The following is a 23,922-nucleotide window of genomic DNA, read 5'->3' as shown; positions in this document are numbered from 1 at the left end:
AAACTTTCACATCTTTTCAATTATCCCATACTATCCATACTGCAGTCATTCTCCTCCCCAAAGAGGCAATGAAGGCATTCTAAGAAATGTGAAGAGGGACAATACAGTCTTTCTGTGTAATATTCATTCTGAATCTCAGCTGAAGCTCATACCAGGTTTGAACAGAGAAATAATTAAGCTGTGGAAGAATGTGAGTCTCTTTGCAACAAAATTTCTTAAGCAGCTCAGGAAGAACATGCTGGATTCATATTCACATTGGAATTGTGAATATGAACAGCATGGAGAGGAGAAATGATCACGGCTGCAGTAAACGACTAGCACAACTGGGCATATGAACAGCATTGTTATAATTAGTTATTGACAGAATAAAAAAACAGTGTAGTGTAGACTTAATTCATTACTCATTTCAATTGTTATCTTAATTCAACCAAAAGAGGAGGAAGACTTACCTCAATTATTTCCAAGCATGTGAACTGTATGAGATTTTTGTCAACAAACTCCCCTGGGAAATGGTTGCCTGCGCAGTGTTGACATAATATTAATACCATCCTCATTTTAAAGAAACATCAGTATTTCACAGTGTCTCAAACTGAGAAGGTAGTTATAGCAGATTAACTGCGACAGCGGCATCATTGCCACTGAGAGAGATTTACAGATGTTTCCTTTTTCTTGATCTTTTCTCGTAATTATGAGTTAAGGTGTCTAATTTTTTTTTATCCAGTGAATGCAATGTGCTTCCATACGTGCAGCACGAGCCACAGTCTGAACTTCTTTTAGTTTATAAGTGTGTAACATCTCCTCAATCATTCAAGACACATGTATATGTATATGTACGACCCAGACTGTAACTGTAGCACTGGTGTTCACCAGTTGTTGTACACCTACTGGCTGGTTAAAAAAAACTATGTTAGAAACTTTTCCATATTATAACATTAATATATATAATTCATTTAGTTTAATCTAATTGGATGTGGACAAATTATGTGTGAGCATCAGGAAGTACAATTTAGGTTGTTCTCCGTGTTTCCTGCCGCTTTAACAGAAGATGAATGAATGAAGAGTGTGAAATAAATAAATCAGTCAACTCCAATCAGGGCTCCTTAGGCTACAAATGTCATTTTTATTATTACTTTAAATAATGTCTAAATAAAGGGACTAAAGACATGCTCGTGTGACTTCTTTCCATTATCAAAAATATGGTGTGGTGGTGATGTTTGTAGCAGAAATCTATCCAGGGGGAGGAGGGTGCATGTGTCACAAGCTGTTGTGGAGTCCGTTCATCTGAAGACTTTTGAAAATGAGTCCCACCATCACCACGGACGGTGTCGGTTGTCAAAAGGGGGTCGTGGTGGGGGGCAGTGATTTTTACCAACCAAACGTCACATTCAGAAGAGAGAAAAAGAAATCATATATAAAAACTGAAAGACCTGGATACATTTCTACTTTTCCACATGTTTTTACTACAGAAATTAAAAAGAAAAGACATAAAGGTACACACAAAGGGGGAAAACAGCTAGTTTTATAATCAACTCCCTTTGGTAAAAACTGTGATAAATGGTCTTGCATTTGTCTTTTTCATATACATCCTAACTTTAGCCATTTATCACTAAAGTCCACAGTAAGCTTGGAAAGTATTACTAACACAACAACACAGATCTGTCATAAAAAGTCTGAGACTATATACAGTGTATTTACAAGGTGAGCGGCGTGTGGACAGTCCTCCCAGAATGAGACAAGTGTGTGTGTGTGTTTGTGTGCGTGTGTTTGAATGTGTGTGTGTGTGCGCGTGTGTGTGTGTGTGTGAACAAGCTGGTGTATTGGCAGAGGGCAGTTTAAAAAGGTTGACTTCCAGGGCGGCGAGGATCATTTGTGTTAATAGAACTATATATAATATATATACACAACACATACACTGGAATACATGTCAGTATCTGACATTCACAAGCTATACAATTTTACAGTCTGAGACCAAACAGTGTTGTGAGGCTAATTTTTTTATTTTCTTTTTTTAAATTTTCTTTATTACATAAACGCAACAGTGCTTTTGCTGTTAACCCAACAAAACTGTTTGGGGCTCAGGCACAGTTTCTAATAATGCTGCCATGTGTGTCGGAACAGGAGGTGGAACCCCCTTTTCCGGCTCGTGATAGGTACATAATTGTGATTTGGCCTTAACGCAGGAATGTCTGAACCAGATCTCTCAGACTTTTGTTGTGCTCCCACCAAACCTTCAATCTGGGAAACAAAACTTCTGAAACTTTTTTTTTTTCCTCTTTCTAAATAAGTGCACTTGTCCACCACATTGTTCTCCATGGATGCTGAAGAGTAACACTATCGTAAAGAAATCCCTGTACGATTGATTCCGATGGAGTTCTGACTCTCATGGCTTCAGACAAAAATGGTCAAAAACCGAAGCTCTGTTATGACAAAAGTACAAAAAGCACCACTCTATCTCTCACAGGCTCACTGTCTGCGTTGCTAAGCCCCGTGGAAAAAAAAGGCTCGGGGGAAGTTTGAGAAGTGGCTCCGAGTGCTGGTAAGAGCTCAGGTCTGCGACTGGATCATGATGATTCCTAAGTTTTGGCACCGAAGGCCCTGCGTAAAAATGGGCCCAGCTAAAAACGCTGGTAAAATCAGTAATCCTGCCGCCCCGGGGTGCAACATACATGGTCGCTAGCTTAATTGTGCTCCCATGTCGGCCTTAAAAACACATTAATAAGCCCTCATCCCTCCCTCTACTCCTGACCTGTTTGACCTCAGACCAAACACACCCAGAAATCAGTCTCTCTCTCCCGTTCCCCCTCGGCTACGGCGCCTTGCTGGGCAAGCCGTATTTGACTCTGTACTTGTTGATGTTCATGAAGTGAAGGACCTCCGGCTGGCGGCTGGTGGTGCAAGGCAATAAGCCGTCGCGGCCTTCGCCCATCAGCCACTTGTTGGTCTCGGCGTTCATGTCGCGGGTGACATGCTCCTTGACCCACGCGTCCACCCACGCCTGGAAGCGTTTGTGCAGCCGCGTGCTCACCCTCTCGTGTGACTGGAGGAAAGAAAATGACACTCTGTCATCAAGTTGTCAGTATACTCGATACACCACAGGGAGATACGGCTCCATAGTGATTGTAGAGGGTTAGTGCATAAAAGAAGAGATCTTAAACTGTCATTGATGGAGCAGCTCCTCTCAGTGGTGACTAAAAGCCTCAACATCCACAGTAGTTTATGCCCATATACAGTATAAAAGCTTTTAGTCCTGTAAACAGTGTTTATAAAGGCCCGGTTCATGATGAATTTAATGTTTGACATTTTGGAGAATGTGCTTCCTTGCTGAGAATTAGATCTTTTCTGTCAGTCAGCTTTGGACAGAGCTGTTTTCAGTCTTGATACGAGCATTCTGCTGAGGGTCATCTCAATATTTCATACAACTTGATTTTTTCTTCTCCTCGTATCAATTTGACGCTTAAATCAACAGCTTGTGATTAATCCTGTCCAGTTTAAGCTCTGTCTGTTGACAGCACAGACAATATGATTTAGTGGAAAAGATATGGTGCACTCACTCATCCCTAATGCTAAGCTAAGCTAAGATGTTAAGAGCTAAGAGTTAACAGTGTGAACTGAAGAGTCTTCATCCTCTGGTTATAAAGTTCACGTAAAAGCTCTGACCAGACTGAGCTGAAGTGCGGTGCACGCTTCAAGCAGCTTCACTGTGGAACAACCTGCCGACAGTTCTACGCAAATATTAGATTTAAGTCTGCATTTGGCAGTTACATGTTACACAAATATTAAATACCTTTTTGACAAAAAAAAAAAAATAAAACAAAACTAATATCTTATGAATTATATATATATATATATATATATCTATATATATTATATTATATTATTTATATATATATATTATATATATATATAAAAAAACTGATGTCAAAGTTCAAAAACATCATTTTATGGGAGTTTTTGTTTTCGGGCTCTTTGGCTGAATGAACTTTAACTGTTCATTTAATTGTTTTAACTAATTTAGTCCAACACGCCTACCAAAAAAACTATGTGTGTGTGTCAAAAACATGAAGGCTGTAACATACATTTGGCACAATGCCTGAGTTCATAATGGAGTCCAGATAATAACGGCAACACAAAGAGGCAGTAAATACCTGGTGAGCTCGCAGCAGGGCGGTGCTTGTACATGTAATCCTCAGACTTAAAGACATAAACCATCTTATACGAGTTGAGTTTGAACATGCACTCCATTTTCTCCTTTTCCAGGGATTTCTTGCCGCCCTCACAGGTCTCTTTGTCCAGCTGCTCCCGGCCCTTTTGGTATTCCTGATCCGTCTCAGATTCCTGGTATATGAGAGCAAAGACGAACATGATGACAGCGACTAATGAAAGCCAGCAGGCCGAGTCGAGACAGAGCGTTACAGCTGATTCAATCAAACAGAATCCGCTTCATGTTCACATTTGACTTTCAAAGTAGAACTATGTAATGTATATTAGTAATAATAATAATAATAATAATAATAATAATAATAATAATAATAATAATAGTAATATATAACAAGATATCCAAGAAATCCTGTAAAACTATAATTTGTTTAATAAAAAAAAAGTAAGACCTCACCTGGGAAGAAAGACTGGCTTCTGAGCGAGGTGCTCCCTCAACTCAGGTGTGGTGGAGTCTGGGTTTAAGTAGCGTCCAACATAATCAGACCAACGCTGCAAACAAAACATAAGCACACCAACAAAAGACGTTCATTATAACAGCAGTACCAAAAGGCTGGTAATGGGTTCTTGCTGGGTTTCCACTCATCGTTTTTCCAGAACTTTTTAGGACATTTTCAGAGATGATCTAGCTGGTATGACAGACACGGACCATCATTTTTTAAAGTGCTAAGAAACGACGACAAATTGATCATGGAATAACGAAACACACCTGCACATGTAAACTTCACTGTGTTAGTATACTAAGCTCAGCTTATTAAGAGCCAACAAAGTATCTGACAAGTTCATGACTCTAATAGATCAGAGCTTTTCACATGACAGAGCAAACATCCAAATGTCCCAGTCAAAATAAAGCTGCTGTATCACATACATACTGACATCCATCCTGCTCCGTGGTCAGAAGACAAAGCAGAGGTGTGACCTCCTGCTTTTTCAGGTACGGCACATAACTCATCCTTGCTCCTTTGCACTGTTGAATTAGTGTTTGTGGCAGGACTTCATTCATTGTGAGCGTCCTGCACAAGTGCGACGCAGCAGCAGTGCACAGACAGTGTCTTCTTCTACTGCAGCTCATCCACGAGACGCCACAAGGAAACAATCGTTCATCCTCTGCAAGTCTGCAACTGTAAACTAAATCTGACCAAGATCATGTCAGCCAGTTAAATGTTGCTATTGCACTTTTTCACTTCCTTGCTTCTGTTACCATAGTTACAGGGGTCGCAGGAGCTCATGTGCTGCACTTTCTCTCTGTGATTTTCTTGCAGGTAACAGTGAGGATGGTGGCACACCTGTAGATTCACTGGAGCTGATCACAAGACAAATCCCATGTCCAGCTGTTTGAGTGCCACATGGATAGCTTTGTCTTGTTTGAGCAGCTGGACGGGTTTCTTCATCTTCTCTGGTTCTTCCTGTTTGATAAAGCGTGACAGCAGGCCCCTTGGGCAAAGACTCACTGAAGCTTCTTTGCTAAAGAAACACACTAAGGGCATCTGCCTGGAACGTCTCCAAAAACAGGCTTCAGCTGTCTCACAATAAACGCAAAGAAGAAAAAAAAAGCTTAGGCTAAAACATGCTGATCAGCAGTCTCTCTCTTACTGTACACATGACTGCAGATACACTGCGGGCTGCACCTGCTCGGCTTGGACGCTGAACGTCAAAGGCTAGCTGTCGATGAAGTCTTCTTGCCTTGCTGCTGAGTCATGGAACGACTGCCATGAGCTCTGGGTGCATCATCCACCTTCCGCCTGGTTTATTTCTCTCCATTTTCAAAGCTTCCACGCACAACATGCAGACCACAACTTCACAGATTGATAACCTTTGGGACATCTTAGAACATCCTCAGGACGTTCCAGCTGGCCACGAGCCCTCCACTGAGATCTACGAGAGCTTGTCGGTGACAGGATGTGTGGGAAGGCTGCTGTATTTATTTGCAGTTATCTGCTTTATGTCTGCTTCATTTTATATGAAGATTAGAATGAGATTACATATCTTATATCTGTGACTGCCAACAAACTTCAGTGGAGGTTTAAGACTAGCCAACACTGTGTTTGGGAATTTACACAACTCCTCTTAATTTTGGCACTTTTAACCATCACAGAGGCTCCATTTGAAATCCTCACTGGCTTGTGAAAACAGTAAAAACAAAAGGCGCATGTGTACTTTGGACTTGTACTGTGTCTTGGGTATTAAAAAGTTACTTTCCTGTGTTTGTTGGAACACTGTTGGCCTGTGAGCAGATTTCAAGTGAGTGTCACGGTTTCTTACCTCAGCCTCCATGGGCTCGTCGGAGTTCTCCTCGTCCGTGTCAAGCAGCTCCACCGTGAGCTGCACCAGCCCTCTGTTCCTCAAAAACATCACCTAAGAGAAGTGACAGACAGGACGTGAGAAACTATCTGGTAGGAACTGCTAGTGTGTTCCACCAACGGGGAACAAAAGATGAGAGTCTGGATTGTCCTGAGCGTACGGGTTCATTGGAGGAGGTAACATGTGTCAGTACGAGGACATTCATGTAGGTAGGTGCAGAAGCGGAGACTACTCTGTAGTCAGCATTAGAGATTTGAATTTAATGCAGGCTGCTACAAACAGACCGTGAAGCTCAATGAGCAGCGGGGAACATGTGACCTTTTGGGCTGATTGAAAACCAGGTGTGCCGCAGAGTTCTAAAAGGATTTCACTGTGCAGGCTGGGGGGCCCGTCATCAGCTCTTCTGTCTTATGGGTGTTTAATTCATGTACCCATGTAAAGACATTTTGCCTCTCATTCATGAGTGAGAAAGGAACGAGCTGGGTTCATTGAACTAAAGTGCACATAACTTTAGAACTGTGGAATAATGACTTGTAAGTAACCATTTTCTAAATTTGTAACATTCGTCAACAGAGCAGGTCATCAACCATAAAATCAAATGTTCAAACAGGCCAAGTTGCGAGTGGTTGTGGTGCTTTTACGTTGCATTACACATCAGTGGTGCCCAATGAGAGCAAGTAACTTTAAAATGAATATCATGTTAGGATAACTGCTGAGTTGCAGACAGTCTGTCTGCTTTGACTTGCTTTTAGCACAGCACAGCTTGAATTTTCACAGAAGATTTATTGCTTGTGAACACGCCCAGGAAGAGAAATCTTCGTGGTCTCAGCTGGTGAAGGTGGGAGCAAACAAACTACATATCTGGATTAATTACAACGCTCTTGCAGTCACTTCAGTACTTCTCCTTGAATGAACTTTAATTACACTCGTTTCCATAGTTTCATTACTTTCCATATTGTTTACCTTGAAGCAGTTCTCGTCAGACATGAGCTGCTCAGCTTTCCGCTGGTAGATGGCCTCCACGGAGCTCCGTGAAGACTGGGTGGACATGGTTCCCCCACTGGCACCGTTAGCACTTTCTGAGAGGTAGAGGTCCGTCACCTGGACGCAGATCTCATCGCTTACGATGTGCTGGAGCTGGACGGACAGAGGGAATCATGTTAAAGCTGAAAACAGCTTTGTCAGAATGACCTTTACTGTGCAAACAGGCGCTTAATGCGTCTTCCAGAAACACGCTGGTGAGAGGATGAACGGGTTCTCACCTGCCGGACGATGCTTTGGATGAGCTTGTCCATGGTGAAGCCAATGTACGCGTGAATGGTGAACATTTCTCTCAGCGAGTCCTCGTATTGAGAAGCTTCCATGTTTCCATCCAGCAGATTCCTAACCATCTCCAAGAAGGCTGAGTAGTAATCTTCCACCTCGATGTCCACTAGAGAGAAGAAATCCGGTCAAACATGAGATGGCTGAGTGGATCAGCAACATGACATGAAGACTGGCGGCATTTCATTCTGTTGCCATGGCGCTGCCTGGTTTGCAGCCAGTTACAGTAACTATGCACACTTTTAAGTATTTTTACTTTTTCTTGACACCAATCTTCATCCGCTTTGTGTGAGTGAGCACTGAAGACAGAGAGCATGGAGAGGGAGAGAGAGAGGGAGAACAACTACGGTTGCAAAGGGGCGGAAAGTTTTTGGTAAACTTACAGAAACTTTCCATGGGAAGTTAAGATGGGGAATTATAAATATTCCAAATCTGAAACTCCAGGGGAATTATGGAAATGTATGGCAATTAACAGGAAATTGGGCGTAATTTAAACAAACTGTATCATATCCAAACAAAACAAAGCTAAACATTGTCAGACAGTAGACATGCAATAATAATAATAATAATAATAATAATAATAACATTTAAAAAACATTTCAACAGATTTATTTTTAAGTAGAACTTTATCAAGTTTGAATTATTTTATTGAACAATATTATGTAGTCCACGAGCTCAAATGTGTGTCTTCAAAAGTCTCTGTGTGCTCTGGGCTCTAAAGTGTGGTCCAGGTACAGAAATCACTTGTGCAGGTAGGGGGGCCCCAATAGCCCTGCAGTAAGCAGTGTGCTATGTGCATGTGATGGAGGAGTAGCAGAGATTCAAGTGGACCTGCATGAAATCTGGTTGTTTTAGTCAAGATTATGCTTAAACATATTTTCCAACTATATTTAAGTTTCCTGGGCCAACCTTCAATTTTGTAAATTCACAGTTTATTCCTGTTAGTTCCAATGGAAAGTTTCCAACTTTGAAAATTTCCAGAATTTTGCAACCCTAAGAACAACACAAAGCAAAGGAAACATACGTGGACCACAGGATGGAGTCAGAACCGGGTCACAGCAGCAAGGATTCAGCCTTTCGTATGTGGAGAGCTAACTCTACCAGTACCAGTGAGTATTTTTCTGATCCACCTTGTATTCTGTGAGCTGCTCTAACAAGTGAATTTCACACTTTGTATTCATGTTTAAACCTGCTGACGTCCACCTCTTACAATGTCCATTGTTTGCCATGAGCCCACAGACATTTTTTAAATATTTCTCTCTAGGAAAAAGAGGAATCTGAATTATGTGCCAGAGAACTTGGACCAAAACGTTTGTGGAAACAGGATTTTTGCTGCGACCTCGACAGGAAACAAACACAACACATCAGTTCACATAGAAACACGTGTCTGTTGTTACTCACTGGGCTCCTTCAGTCTCAGTTGGATGGCAGGATTGTCGTTTTTCTCCTTCTTCAGTCCCAGCACTTCCCTCTCCCAGTCTCGTTCTCGGACCTCTTCTTCGATCTGCCGCTCCGCCTGCCCGTACAGCCGCAGCAGGCGCAAGCACAGCGTCTGGTGCAGCCGCAGGAAGATGTACCAGTTGTTGTTGACGAAGAAGAGGTTGTAGGCATCGTCGCAGCCGCGCAGCTTCTGCGCCGCCGCGCTGCTGAACAGCAGCTTGGACTTGGAGGGGCTCCCGCCGCCCGGGACACCATTGTGCTTTTTGGAAGCGCCTTCCTCCAGATCCATCTCCTCTTCCTCCTCCTCCTCTTCTACGTCGGAGAGCTCGCCCCGCTGAGAGAACAGCATGTCGGGGATGAAGTGGTAGATGATCTGCTTGATTTTGTACTTGTCCTCTTTCTGAATGCTGGTCTGCCGCTTGACATGGTGGATGATGAGCGCTGCTGCGTCCTCCAGGATCTGGCTGTCCTCGTACGCCAGCGTCAGGTGGGGACCTGTGGGTGGAGTGGCGTTCTCTTCGGATGCCTGCTCCTGGCGCTGGACAGCAAGAACAATTTCATGTTAACATTCCAGATGCACAGAAATATGGTATGTTCTATAAAAACCAGACTATGCCAACAACAGCACCTGGTAAATTCAGGTTCTAGTCCATAATGTGAGTTGGTGTTGGTACCGTGAAGAGGAAAGAAGTGTACCTCATCATAAATGCTTTCGATTTCGTTCAGCAGGGACTTGGATCGAAGCACTTTGGTGTCGTTCTGTTTAAAGTTGATGCCTTGATGGTCAAGAGACTTGAGGTAATACTTCTCATTCTGTTCCCTCCAGATCTTGTTGAAGCCTCGCTGGGCTTCCCGCCACTCTTCCTCCTTGGTCTTTAACCTGTTAAAGGTTAAAGTGGAAGGCAAGGTCAAGTAATGCACGTAATCCCCCCCCCCGCCCTTTTCACTTTGTTACTTTGCGTCATCGCGACACAAACAGCAGACATGAGGCAGTTTATGCAGGAGTGCTGAATAAAAAAACTGACCTCTTTTCTGTCGAGCATATAAAAGCACACATTAAGTCTCAGGAGCCATTTTTAAAATCCCATCACTCCGACATCATATTGGCTTTTCCTCCCCTGTGTGGATTAGAGGCTTTATAAGCTGTGCTTCACAACCTCAGTCTGGCTTCAAAAGAAGCTGCTGTACACACACTTACTGCACTGTGTACACAGGGAGCTTGTGAATGCCACTCCGAGCCTCTATTAAAGATAAATCTCTCAGGCAAAAAAATACACAGGTCGGCTAATATGACAGGAAATTTGAAAAATGGTTGGACTCTCACCTCTTTAACACGATGGGGACAGAAGCAGCAGGGTTCTTCTTCAGGCCGTCGATAATGTCAGACGCCTTGTCTCCATATATCCTCTGGATGGCTTTGCGGTGTACGACCTCCGAGGAGCCGCCCAGCGTGTTGTCCAAGCGGAACTTGGCCTGCTCCTCCGCAGACATGCGGGACAACTTCCGCTGTACTGTCTCCAGGACTCTGATGGTAGCCAGGTTGGTCTCCAGTACAACATCCAACTGTAGGCAAAACAATGAAGCCGTTTCAATATCCATCAGTGTGTGTGCATGCTGCTTATATTTCAATAAGAAGCTCTTGATGTTTCATGATTATTAAATATTGTCAGCTGCTACAAACAAGCATCAATAGACACGTCATAAATGTTTAATGTTCTTGCTCACCTCGAAGCGTTCGTCCTCACATCTGTAAATATGCTCCTCATACTGAGTCTTCTTGGAGCTGACAAACGTGGAGTCTTCAGACCAGGAGGGGAAGGAGACCCAGGTGTCGTTTAAGACCTGGACACCGCAGAAACAAACACTGGGTCATCTTCAAGGCCGAAACTTTTTATTAATCAAGTAATGTCAGTGAATATGAGTCGCAGGGTTCAAAACAAATGATAAAGCAGTTTATGATATTTTCTTTTACCTCTTTACAAAGTGGAGTTCTGCCGGTGCACTTGGGCTGCTGGTAGCTTTTTGGCAGGGCTCTGTAACTGGAGCCTAGCCTCTTACAGGAAGCATAATCAATCTCCATGGCGATGCCCTCGGTGGCTCGCTCCTTGGGGTACGTTTCGATGTGGGACATTTCCCGGTATCCCAGGAAGTTTTTAAACCAGTTGAACAGCTCAGGGAATTTCCTGCATGACAGAATTTAGTGAGAAATGGATGTGAGATGTCACACGGTTCTTAAAAAGATCAAAACAACATGTGATATAAAGACATTACGTGTGTATGATATGTTACAGAGCACTGTGAAGACTACTCACCCTAGAAATGGCAGCACCAGCTGTACAAGTTCAGCCCTGGAGATCACCTCCTGATTAAAGATGACCAGACACCGCAAGAAGTTGTCGTAGGCCTCTGCACTTTGCAAGGCTTTGCGCACCTGCGGCAAGTAAATAAACGTCAGCGAGGAACGTAAAGTGACCATAATACTTTAGAGTTAGTTACAGTTCTGTTTCCTTTTCCCATAAACAAGAAGATCAAACACAGTACCTTCTCAAAGAACAGAGATTCTGTCCCGACTCCATGCTTGCTGGCCTCTGCCACCGACGAATCTTTCAAATTCAGCAACTTTGGCTTCTTCTGCGGCGTTACCAAAAAAATAGCAATGAGAAGACACGAAAAACAATCCAACGATGTCAGACATGAAACAAACTAATTAAAAGGTAAACAGGTGTGCGTATGTACCTTGATGGGGGGTGTGGCTCCAGGGGTTGGATGACGACGGATCTGGCAGCCGTTCTGATTGGGCCTCTGTTTGTTGTTGAGCTGCAGCTTTTTGGCAGTGCCGCCGTGGTCGTTCCGTACGGACTCTGCCTTCTCAGCTGTGGTCTTACTTAACAGCTATGAGGAATACACAACAACTGATTAATGTTAGGGGATACACTGGATCTCCACACACACACACACACACACACACACACACACACACACACACACACACACACATACACACACATACACACACATACATACACATACATACACACACACACACAGAATAGGATTATTCCAGCAGGTCATTGTTAAGATCAATGTGGACTGTTTAACTGGTAACTCTCATTATTAAATACATTAAGAAACACACAAAATGAACTTTTACAGTCCACCTCAGTCTACTTAATAGAATGACTTGGCTCACCACTGAACTGTTGGCGTCTGGGAGAAATTGGCCGAACTCTGAGAGCAGGTCTTCTTGGTTCTTGAAGAGCCGGGCCACCTGAGCGTACACTTCCTGCTCCGTCAGAGCCGGCGTGTAGTTCCCACCAGCCTCCTTAGCGTTACGCTGCTCCTTCTGTAGTGGATTGATACAAGTTTACTGTCAAGTCGCTGCTGAGATCTTGAGTTATATGAGAGGTTTTAGGGCAGTTTAACACACAGTTTGTCATTTCTGCCACTAGGGGTCACTCAATCAAACAACAACAAAAGACTCCCAAAAGATGGGAGTTGCTGTCAACCACCATCATGGACAAGGTGGTGCATTAAAGTTCAGTCAGACTTCCTTCCTCACTCTCTAAAACATCATTTGAAGTCCCCAGAAATTAAAGCAATTAGAGTGGGTACGGGCATATGACACCATGTGCATGCGACCAACACACAGACACACACACACTGGTAGAGGCTCTAGTTAGTCATAGCCGGTAAGCTGCTGATCTGACCTGGTACGTGTGGAGGATCTCCAGGAAGGCTTTGTAGATGTCGGGCTGGCCCTGGAAGCGGTTCTTGATCTTGTTGACGTAGTTGATGGCGTGGTTGAACTCCACTGGCTGGTTGTTCTGAATGGGCGGCCCAGTGGGGGTCCCGCTGAGTGGCGGGTGGAGCTGCATGGGCGGGGAGCGAGGTGAGGTGTACGTGGGGATGGACGGATTGCTCTGACTGCTCGGTGTCAATGCTTGGGGCTGAAGAGGCTGTGAGAGACCACAACAGTAAAGGTATTAGGAGTTTAACTAGATGCTACATCACTTCATTTATGGAAAATATTTTTCTTTGTATTTTCACCTTGCTCATCTTGGCAGGGGTGGGCTGTGTCAGCAGGGGCGGAGCGGTAGTGGTTGTGACAGGCGGGAGCTGGGCCTGGTGTTGGGTGGCTGCTCCTGTTATGGGGATATTCTGGACTGAAATGCCGTGCGGGGTGATGTGGTGGATCTGACCGGGTGTGGTCACGTTGACCAGGTCGTTGGTCTGGACCTCGATCTTGTAGCCGGGTGGCAGGAAAGTGTTGAAGCCCATGATGAGGTCGGGGTGACCTTTGAAGAGCTGTGACACTCTGCTGATGACCCCGGGGGTGTCAATACTGCAAAACAGAAACTGAATTCAATTCCCAAGTTCTGTATAAACATCAGGCAAAAACATATAAAACATGACCGCAACATGTACTGTTCGTCACATAACCCATCCCATCTGGGTACCCTTTGAAAAAATACCTGTGTGTGCATACAGATTGCTAAACCGTAAACCTCACAAAGCTCACAGTGGTGAGTCAAAGCTCTAAGTGAAGCATGGTGTGCTGTGTTCATCATTATTATTATTATAAACTTTATTTAACCAGATAAAAAACCCATTGAGATCAAGACCTCTTTCACAAGGGTGACCTGGCCAAGAAAGGCAGCAGCACACGTCATAGTGGTAAAAACAGACGAACAACAGTAACAGTTATCATGTAGAATGTCTGAGCATGATCTAATACAGGAAAAGAAAATATAGAAACTTAAATTAAGCCTCAGTTTTTTCACAAAAAGAGTTTGTTAGTGTGTAACTTTTGTTGCTGAAGGAAGAGACGACACTGCTTAAAAGTTTGAATGATTCCCACAGTGAAGTGTTTAGCCAGTCAGATCACTCCCACATTTATATTCACCACGAATGTTTCAGACTGTCAGCATGTGGAACAGGTGGAGAAAACACAAGGCATCAAATCAAACCAACCCTGCAGTCCAACTGAGCTCAAATGAGTAGTTAGTCAGGAGTTACATGTCACTGTGAACTGCCTTAAGATCCTGGGTTTGTTCATGTATTCAGATGTTTGATGATACTAAAAGCTTTGACGGTGATTGAAAAATGACGGAATCCCAGCTAAACAAAATTTTGCATACATGCATTTATAAAATGACAAAATAAGAATTGAAGCTGCTGAATAACAAACAATAATGAACAAAACTGCTCTTGATGAACTGTCAGTGGAGGAATAACTGCTTTAATATGGCGTCTTTTTACTTACTTGACTTACATTTCTAGAGTTTAGTCTCTATTTCTTCCTCTTATATTTCCCCAGTCTGACAAATAGGGCTTTTTCCCCTCACATCATCTGTTCTCCTGTGATACCTGGGATGTAACTGAGGGATTCATTCAAAGGCTGCCAACACACTAATCCTAACCCTGTGAGGCACTAAGAGTTTTACCAAAGCAAGAGCAGCTCATCCCGTTTGAACTTTTGATTGTTACCAACAAATAGCAACTTTTAGCTGTCATCTGGGACGAGGAATACAGGCCGCTCCCTCTCTGTGAATGGGGAGGGTAAAAATATGCTATATTATTTTTTATAAATGTCCCGTCTCGGGGACATTTCATGTTTACACATCAAATATTAGTTTTTCCTTCTGTTTCTGCAAGCTGCAGCCAATATTTAGAATTCTTCTTCTTATCATTATTAGTAATGCATTGTTCACATTAGTTGTATCGTGACACTGTTGTCCAACACTCCACTGAACATTTTGAACTAGAAAGTTGGCCAACTTTGGCTGAACATTCCCAATAACTCACAATATTTGTCAGAACAGTCAAACAGTGGCCTCACCTCTGAGACTTGAACTCTTTCATTATATCCAGAAAGTCATTGTAGACCTGAGGCTGGTTGCCAAACTGCAGTTTCACTTGGTCCAAGTAGGACAAAGCATCTTCTACCTGAGGGACAGAGAAGAAAGTCAATTTCATCAATCTACTAACATGTTTTTTTGTTTACTGCATTCCTTTTTGGCAGCGGTGTCCGGATTCTGATTAGACACAAAACATTATTACGGTAAGAGAACAAGACACCAACAACCATTAACCCACGATGGCATTGTGAAATCTTGTCACAGGGGATTAAACAGAGCATACATCAGGTCTTAAACAGTCAATTAAAAGTTCTCTACAACAGCATACTTTTGCTTAAACCCTTCCCCGGGGCCACGATGAACAATCTGCACGGCTCAATACAACTATGGTTTTTGTCATTACGATGAGCCAGCTGTTTAACTAACCAGAAAATGTGCTCAAACATCAGCAAACAACCAATCGACCAAACATTCAGCTGACTTAAAAGACACAAAATTCCCCAAAACCTCTTATAATACATCTACATTAGTTTTCACCAACTTTATTGGCATGAAAACACCTTAACATTTACAGGCTTTATAAGGGACAGCTGTAAAAAATGGCTAACCTTGAGCCTCTGGAACTGCTGCTGGCCCTGCGCAGAGGCCTGAGGAGCAGCCGTGTGGCTGTGCCCTGACATCACTGAGGGCCCATGGGACTGGACTGCCGGGCTGTGGTGGTGGGACCCACCATGGACGGCTGGGCTGGGAGTGTGTCCATGCCCGCCACTGTTCTGGGCCACGGTGGGAACCTGGAAAAGCAGAGACACGTCTGATGATGATGGAATATAGTTAACTGTAGTAGAAAGATGTCTGACTGTGGCCTTGTGTTAAAAGGAGGACTCATGTGAATCACCACATGCGATGAGTGTACAGCCTGCAGAAAAGGTGAAACACGCAGGAGGCTTTCAGAGAGAAAATATAGGTTCAGTCTGACATCTTAAGGGTGGTACTGAATTATGAGCAACAAGTGACGTAAACTCTAAAACACAGCATGCTTAAAGCAAAGTGGTAATGGACAGATAGAGTGTACCTGGTATCCCTGGGGGACGGAGTACTGGACGCCTGCTGTGGGCTGCATGTTGTCGGTTACAGCCTCATACACTGCCGGGGCTGGAGCAGGGGCCAGGACACGATGCTGGAAAGCCTCTGCGTTGCCAGCGAGGCGCCGCTGCTGGGACGCAAAAACCGTTTCCTGATCCTCCAGTCGCCGCTTCATTGTGAACTCATTCTTGTAAGAGCTGAGAGACCTGGATATGAAGAGCATATGGACCTTATTTCACACTGGCAGATATCTGTCAAGTTATCAGAATCCATTAAATCAGCTGCTTGATTTCATTCAGTAGTTCCCTGAGGAACATATGGCAACAATCTTTTTTCTTTTTTTTTAAACTTGAACTGTAAATTTATGGATACACACGGTGCCAACCAGCCACTTTTGTTGTTTGGCATAGGAAGAAGATTACTACATGCTCTCTGACCATATAGCCAATGCTTTCAGCAGCACAGAGGGCTTTATAGAGGTCAACTACTTGTACTGATTTACTAACCTGTGATAGTTTGTGTTTGTGTTATACTTTCTCTTTTTCCGGGAACTATGCCAAAGTTACACTGACAGGAGGCTGAGTGTGTGTGCATCACTGCAGACTCACTTCAAGTGTCCAATTACAATTTAGTTTGAACTTGCTGATGTCCTGAGCCCACTCTTTTTCTATACTCTATGATGAGATGTGCTGATTGTCCAGCTGCGTACATAACAGAGCAGCAACATCACAACCACAGAGACGGTGATGCAACGGTATGAAGATGAAGAAACTTTGTGTGTGCACCGGACAGAATGCCCGGAAAGAAAAGTACAAAGTTTGTTCTTTTATGTAAAGTCTCTGCTTTTGTGTAACTGATGTATTTGATCGGGTAAGGCAGTTCAAATTGATTGCTTATTAAGAGATCACCTTCTATACATTTCACCCTCCTGGCTGTAGAGAGCAGAAAAGCCCTTGTAACTGAGTTCATACTGCTCAATGCTGCACTAATATGAAAAAACAACAACTAATCTGCCACAGCGCCTTCCTTGCACCGTCAGTGAGGTGCGGTGATGAGGGGACGCGCAGCTTTAACGCCTCTAAAGGTTAACATGTACTGAATGTAAAACTCTCCGTAGCCAATGAAATACAGACAGCCTACGTCACCGGTGCAACAAACAGGTGCTGCTGTGGGAACGTGGGAGTCAGTGTGCCATTCACAACTTCCTCGAGACACCAACAACTCCTGAATGAGCGGCGTCACCGACAAACAAAGCGTCAAACTCGACGGCGGAGAATAAATGACGTTTGTAAAAATAAAAAAAGATCTGAATATCGAACAAAAAGTGACACCATGACTGTCAGAGCGAGGCGTACGTGTGCCGAGTGACGGTCGGTGTGTCCACCGCGGAGCTGTGTGCTTAACAAAAACGCTCGCGGCCACAGAGAGCGAGGCTGCGGTATTTATAGCCGCCTCGGCTGCACTCGGTGTAGTAACGTTACCGTCACGTACGGGCGAACACCGTTTTGTCTGCTACATGCTAACAGCCGCTAGCCGACCAGCAGCGGCTCACCATCCCCTTTATGGCCTGGCAACACAAGCACCGACCTCGAGTTACAGCGCGACGCTCGCCCCACGCCCGCCATTTAGAGCGTGGCGCAGGAGTGCAGCGAAGTCCGCCCCGTGTCAAGCAGGTAAGCGCGAAAAGTGGCTGACTCGCCACCTGTCTGACAGCCTGTCCACATTAGAAGTAAACCGAGGCGTTTTGAACAATTAACTACTACGGGAACTCGTTCAGTCGCCAGCTGCTGTGAGCTGCCAGTTAGCTGCTAGCTAATGTAAACAACATGAGACACCGAGCGCCGTCCGGGACTAGCAGGGAAGCACATGCAGCTAACCGTTAGCGAGCTGGCTCGCTGTTGCTCAAACAGGCTTTCTCGAGCAAGCACTAGCTATCGACTTATTAGTGTGCTCACAGCAGCTCTAGTTACGAGTGAGTGACAGGCAAAGAAACGTGGATCCCCCGCGGGGTTTACTTAAAACGTCTGCTAACGGCAGGTAGGCAGCTAGCCGTGTTAGCTCGCTCAATGAATTCAGCTGAACTCACCCCGCTCCTAAACAGCAAGCTGGAGATCCCAGTGGTGCTTTGATAATCCGTTATATGCGGGTCAGCCGCTACACCTCTGGCTGGGAACGGTTACCAAAGTGATGTATGTGCAAAAGGTAACTTATCGGCGGCGTGTGATTGAAAATAAACAAGCTGTGGGCTGCACAGTGGAAATCTCCCCGAGTCGAGAGGAAAACAATCTCCGTTCGGTTAGCTTTGGGGGGAGGCGGGGCGTCCAGTTTTTACTCCCGCCCCCTGACCGCCGCTATTGGTCAGTTCATTCAGAGGATCAACTGAAGGGCGGGGCGACGGACCCGGGTTGTGAATCTGAGCTGTCAATCAAGGCTTTTTATCGCACAGCAACCAAGTACGCCCATTTTGACTTGAAGCGCGACAATGCCAGCAGAGAGTCCCGCTTGTATAACTGTGTGCGGAGGTAACTATGATGGAAACGTCTTCAAATCATACTTTATCTTTGTTTTTAACTATAGAATGAATCAACATTTCTCGTTATCTGTGCATTCACTCGTTTACATAGTCTCTCAGTGCTATTCATTATCTTGTGTAACACAAGACTCAGTCAGAACTGAAACACTCCTGAAAGCCTTTTCCCTCTAACAATAATAATAATGTTGCGCCAGGTATGGTGAGCAAGTATGAAACAGATGTGGACTGCAAGATCACACCTCACTGTCCCTTCTCTCCTAGTACACACACCCACACACACGCACACACACACACTCTGCATGTATTAATAGCTAAACTCATAGTTGTAGTCAGATAACTGTTGTGTCAGTGAGAACATCTTTCATCTGACAGTGAAGTGTCTGCTCAAAGATAAACTGTTAACATTCATTCTATCTCTATCATTCAGAACTAAATGAATACTGTAATTTCACAAGAAATTTATCTTTTGTGTATATTGTCACAGCTTGATTAATGTATGGAGACTTTTGATTAAGAAGTACAGCATGCACACTGCAGACGGCAGCTTCATCATATTCCAACAAAGACTCACAAGTGAACTTCAGTCACAGGCTTGTCAGTTATTCTGTGCTAGTTTGAACACAGTGCATAATATTAATTAACTATAATGATGCAGGTATTAAAGCTAGGATTGCACAATAATGGTGTGTACTTTACTTGTTATTTCTCACAGAACCTTTGTTCCTGTCCACACATGGACACAGCAAACATGTTGAACTTTGGGGCTGTTGCTGACTCTGTGTAGTTTGTAATCAGCTTCATGAGTGTCCCATATCTGCGTATTCTTTATGAATCCACAGACTCCAGCCGATTAGCACAGGGCAGACCTGGAGTTTGACTGTCCTGTCTATTAGATGTGTTAAGGTCTGTTACAGAACTATCCACTTCCTGGAGTTTGCCAACACGTGACTTTGTAAGGAGGGAGCCTGTCTTTGCACTTGTGTCCCCGCCCCCTTGTGGACATTTCAGCCAATCACAACCCGCGGCCGTCATTACAAATCCCAAAAAGGTGGAACTTCCAAAATAAACCATCGCCCACGACAGGCGGAGCTGCAACACCAACCCGGGATTCCTCCTTCCAACCCCGGGCGGAGGATTCAGCGGCGACCGTAGGCTGCAGCGCACAGACACGCAGAGTACTCCACGAGTCCGACTGCTTTCCCCACGTAACTGCGTGACTGTGTGCGGCACACACTCCCCACACTGAAACACGGAGCCTGACTTTAATGCTTTGAGTCACCGTGTTTCGGCGGTTTAACAAGTGTGTCTTTTTGTTCAAGTTTGTGCAAAAGCATGCAAGACAACGCAGTGCGGGCTGTGGACAGATCCCACCCCTCCTCCTCCTGCTCCACCTCCTCCTCCACCACAACACTCAACTACACGGAGAGGAGGCTCCGTGCACACACGGAGCGTCGGTCGACGTGTGTATGTACAGGCTGCACTCCAAACAAAAGGTCCACGGCGCTAAAAACGCACCGTGTAGTAAATGCACAGGACGCTGGCGGGGCTCGGTGAAGGCGGGCCCGGCCGGTTAAACACGGCCAGCAGCGGCGGATCCAGTTGCCCTTACTAAACAATGCCAAAGTCAAACGAAACGGGAACTACGGCGTCGCTTTTATGGAAACATCGGCACGGCGGAGCCACGCCATTCCTCCCCTCCACCCTCTTCTCCCGCAAGAAAATACACGCAGCCCCATTTCCCCCGCAGAGTACCGCGCGTTAACAAATCCTATTCTTTGTTTACTTCAATAGCTGGGAGTAAAATGTCTAACCTGCCTCACCACAACAACTCCCTCCCCCTTCACCCTCATCCATTAGCGCGACATGCTCGGCACACACACACACACACACACACACACACACACACACACACACACACACACTCTGCTGCAGGCGGAATGTTTCGACTCTCAGACAGCACACACACACACACGAGCCCGGAGGAGGGACGGATTGTTTACTAGCTTTACAAAACGACGTCCCGCACATTACCGCGCTGTGTTTCTGTGTAGTCTGGAGCCGATTACGAGCCGAGAAAGCCTCTTCACTTCATCCACACACACACACACACAAAAGAAGCGGCTGACCGGCCACACGTTCCACCTCCAACCCCGCCAAACAAACAGCGTAACCGCGTTAAAGCGCTCGTACTGTCGGTATTATTGAGTTTAAACAGCTGTTACATACCCAGGAAAAAGACTCCTTACTCCGGAATCGTGTTTGTAACAAAATAGTTGGAGACGCCCCCCTCCGCTGGCATTGGCGCACACTGCGATTACGTCACTTTATTTTAAATATCGCCCGCTAAAAGGCAGGAAGCAGCGGCACGGACTCCATTTGGACCGAGCGTGTGTAGGCACGACTATCACTTGCACCCAACAGCTGTACACTGCGTGGACACCACGGCTGTGAAGGATCCAGGTGCTGTTACTCTAGCCCTGTACTTAAATACTTTTTACTCCACTACCTCTGATGACAGTTACTTGGTGGATTAAGGTTGGACATATAGAAGAGAATAAGTATGAGGCATTATTGTGAATACATCTCTGTGATGGCATCGTGTGCAAGACAAAGTGAGCTCCACCATGAGCAGATACATCCTTAAAATGCTCTGTGTGTGTTAATGGATGAGAAAGCAGACAACATGAGGCTTTATTTTAAGAGCAGTTGTTCAGTTGTGCAGCAGGAAAGGAAGAAGTCCAGATGAATGACAAAGTAACACTTTAATAATAATAATAATGTGACACTAAAAAGAAAAGACTAGAAGTAGACAGTTTAAGTAAAACACAGTGGTGTCAAAGTCTAGGATGTAAACAGAGTACACCGCATTAATAATATAAAGTAAAGATACTTATGATCATGATTGAACAGTACGTTTACTTTAGATAGTTTTTTTCACTTTAATCGTATGAAGTATTTTTACACGTGTTATGACGTTTCTATAGGTAAATGATCAGAGTACCTCTCACAATCGCTGTTCTGTCTGTCACCTCATAACACTGTGACAGCTGTATGTACATGTATTACACTTTCACTCCAACAATCTGTTTCTATTTGTTTTTGGTGTCAACAAAGGCATAAGGAAAAAAATGTCCTCAGGTCCTCCCATTGTTGTGGCCTGTACTCATATACCTGTACAATATGCTAAATAAATATTATGGTTGTCTAGTATTATTTCCATTTTAAAGATTTTTTTGACAAAGATAGCTGAAAAGAGAGAGGGGGAATGACATGCAGCAAAGGGCCACAGGTCAGAATCAAACGCTGGCCTGCTGTGGCAAGGACTGGACCTTTGTACATAGCGCGCACACTCTACCAGGTGAGCTACTTGGCACTCTTGTATTATTATTTCTAATATAATTCTATATTTTTCTTTATATTCTCATACATATGAAGGTTTAGTATAAGATCTTGGTCTATATCAAATATTTGTGCATCTTGTAGCTTTAGTCTTTGTTATGTCAGATGATTTTTATTTATTTATTTCTCTACCCTCTTATTACTCTCTTCAAATAGGTTTTCCTATATGAGCCCTTGTAAGCAGTTCAGGTGGTCCTCCACAGATGGAACTGTAATACAATAAATGATGCCTTTTCTCTTCTCCTGAAGGTCAAGTGTCAGCTTCTACTTTTCTTACTTGCAATCACACCAAGTAAACCTAATTAAGATAAATTGGACATATTTATTTAGATCAATAAAACATATAGAAGTTTTACAGTCCTTAAAAATCTTCACACTGATCTGAAAACGATGGCGGGGTGGTGAGGTGCTCATACAGAGAAGTCATTTGTGAATTCAGTTTAGGTCCGGCCTCTTGATTTCTCTGTAATTAGACTCAAGTAGAAGAATTCCCAAGCTATTTGCAAAGAGTTTTATTAGGTTGTTAAAAACGACTAAATGAAGTGTCACTTCATTAAAGAGTTTTTTTTCTGTGTAGTGTTGGATGAAGTAGTAAAAGTATGAAGCAGTAAAAACATACTTCTTGGTTTGTTTTCTTAGTTTGATGCAGGACATACGATGATTAGAGGTCTCAGATCGCAAATGAATCATCCTCGTTGAGTCTGTAGCATATCATCAGGTGTTGGATTCAGAGTTTTTTGATGCAGTGACACGTGGAATACTGGCATCATATAATGAAATGAGTTTGACAACTGTCCTTTTAAAAGGAGCTACATTTTCCCCAATTAACACACCACAGGACATTCAGTGAGGTTTCCATCTGCTGAATCGTCTGGTTGTGTGAGAGTTGGACTGATAGTTTGGAGAATATTCTTCCGTCCGTGCCCAGCAGGAGCTTCTCCATGTTGGCTCCAGTCTCCGGAGGTGTACATGTCCTTGTAGCATTAGCTTCTTGTGAAATCTCGTCTTTGTTAGTCACCCCGTTTTGTTTGTCCAGGTCTTGATTTCCATTTCGACTAGTCTTTCCCATTTCATTAGATGAGAGGGACAACGCGGCAGTAGATAATTTTTGATTTTCCTTTTTTGAAAGAATCCCCAGTTTGCAGCGTACCCTGCCATGAGTCAAGCCGGAGGTCCTAAAGGAGCTCCGTTAAGACAAACAGGGCTCTGTAATAAGTCTGAGAGGATACTGTCAAGGGTTCTTTGTAATTCCATACTTTAATGTTGCTAAAGCGAAACAACATTTCTATAAGCCAATAATCATTTACCCAACTTGAATGGAAGAAATTTGCATACATTGAAGCTCGCTCTTGGTAAGCTTTACTGCTGCAATATAGAGAGCAGTAATTTGCCCGAGGACATCATACCACACCCAAAAATAAGCATTGTTGAGAGAGAAATACCCACACTCTGCTGAATTCAGCTCCCAGCATGCTTCACGGCTGCAGTGTTTCAATATACAGGGTGTACACGATTTTGTGGGCATTCCCTTTTCAACGCTGTTGCTTAAGCTGCTCACTTTGGTGTGGTGGTGAAGTCCACAGTCGAGCTAAATTCACCGCATTTGTTGAGGGAATGCAGCGGTTTTAGGAGTAGGAGTGCAACCACCAACTCTGTATTTCAAGAGGAAAGTGATGTTTTGGACTGTCAGGTGAAATGACTGGAAATCATTACGTAGCCTTGTAACGAGAGTTGGTTTAGCTTAGATTCAATGTAGGATGTGTTGAAAGC

The 23,922-nt window shown here is 44.0% G+C and overlaps 1 protein-coding gene across 1 annotated transcript; it reads right to left on the bottom strand.

Moving 5' to 3' along the window:
• Window positions 1–1,096: 1,096 nt before the first annotated feature.
• sin3aa (SIN3 transcription regulator family member Aa) lies at window positions 1,097–16,746 on the bottom strand. Its single transcript, XM_027289214.1, is given in 23 exon segments — window positions 1,097–3,037; window positions 4,146–4,170; window positions 4,172–4,313; window positions 4,316–4,335; window positions 4,613–4,707; window positions 6,478–6,570; window positions 7,480–7,653; window positions 7,779–7,948; window positions 9,241–9,817; window positions 9,976–10,159; window positions 10,604–10,842; window positions 11,005–11,121; window positions 11,252–11,462; window positions 11,592–11,710; window positions 11,821–11,910; window positions 12,016–12,171; window positions 12,470–12,622; window positions 12,987–13,235; window positions 13,327–13,621; window positions 15,119–15,225; window positions 15,746–15,928; window positions 16,210–16,426; window positions 16,727–16,746. Coding segments are annotated over 22 exon segments (3,816 nt in total). The 5' UTR covers window positions 16,396–16,426; window positions 16,727–16,746; the 3' UTR covers window positions 1,097–2,806.
• Between the last annotated feature and the right edge of the window lie 7,176 nt (window positions 16,747–23,922).

This window comes from Larimichthys crocea, chromosome XVI, assembly GCF_000972845.2.
Source record: "Larimichthys crocea isolate SSNF chromosome XVI, L_crocea_2.0, whole genome shotgun sequence".
Classification (NCBI taxonomy): Eukaryota; Metazoa; Chordata; class Actinopteri; family Sciaenidae; genus Larimichthys; species Larimichthys crocea.
This window is presented reverse-complemented; position numbering and strand designations above follow the sequence as displayed.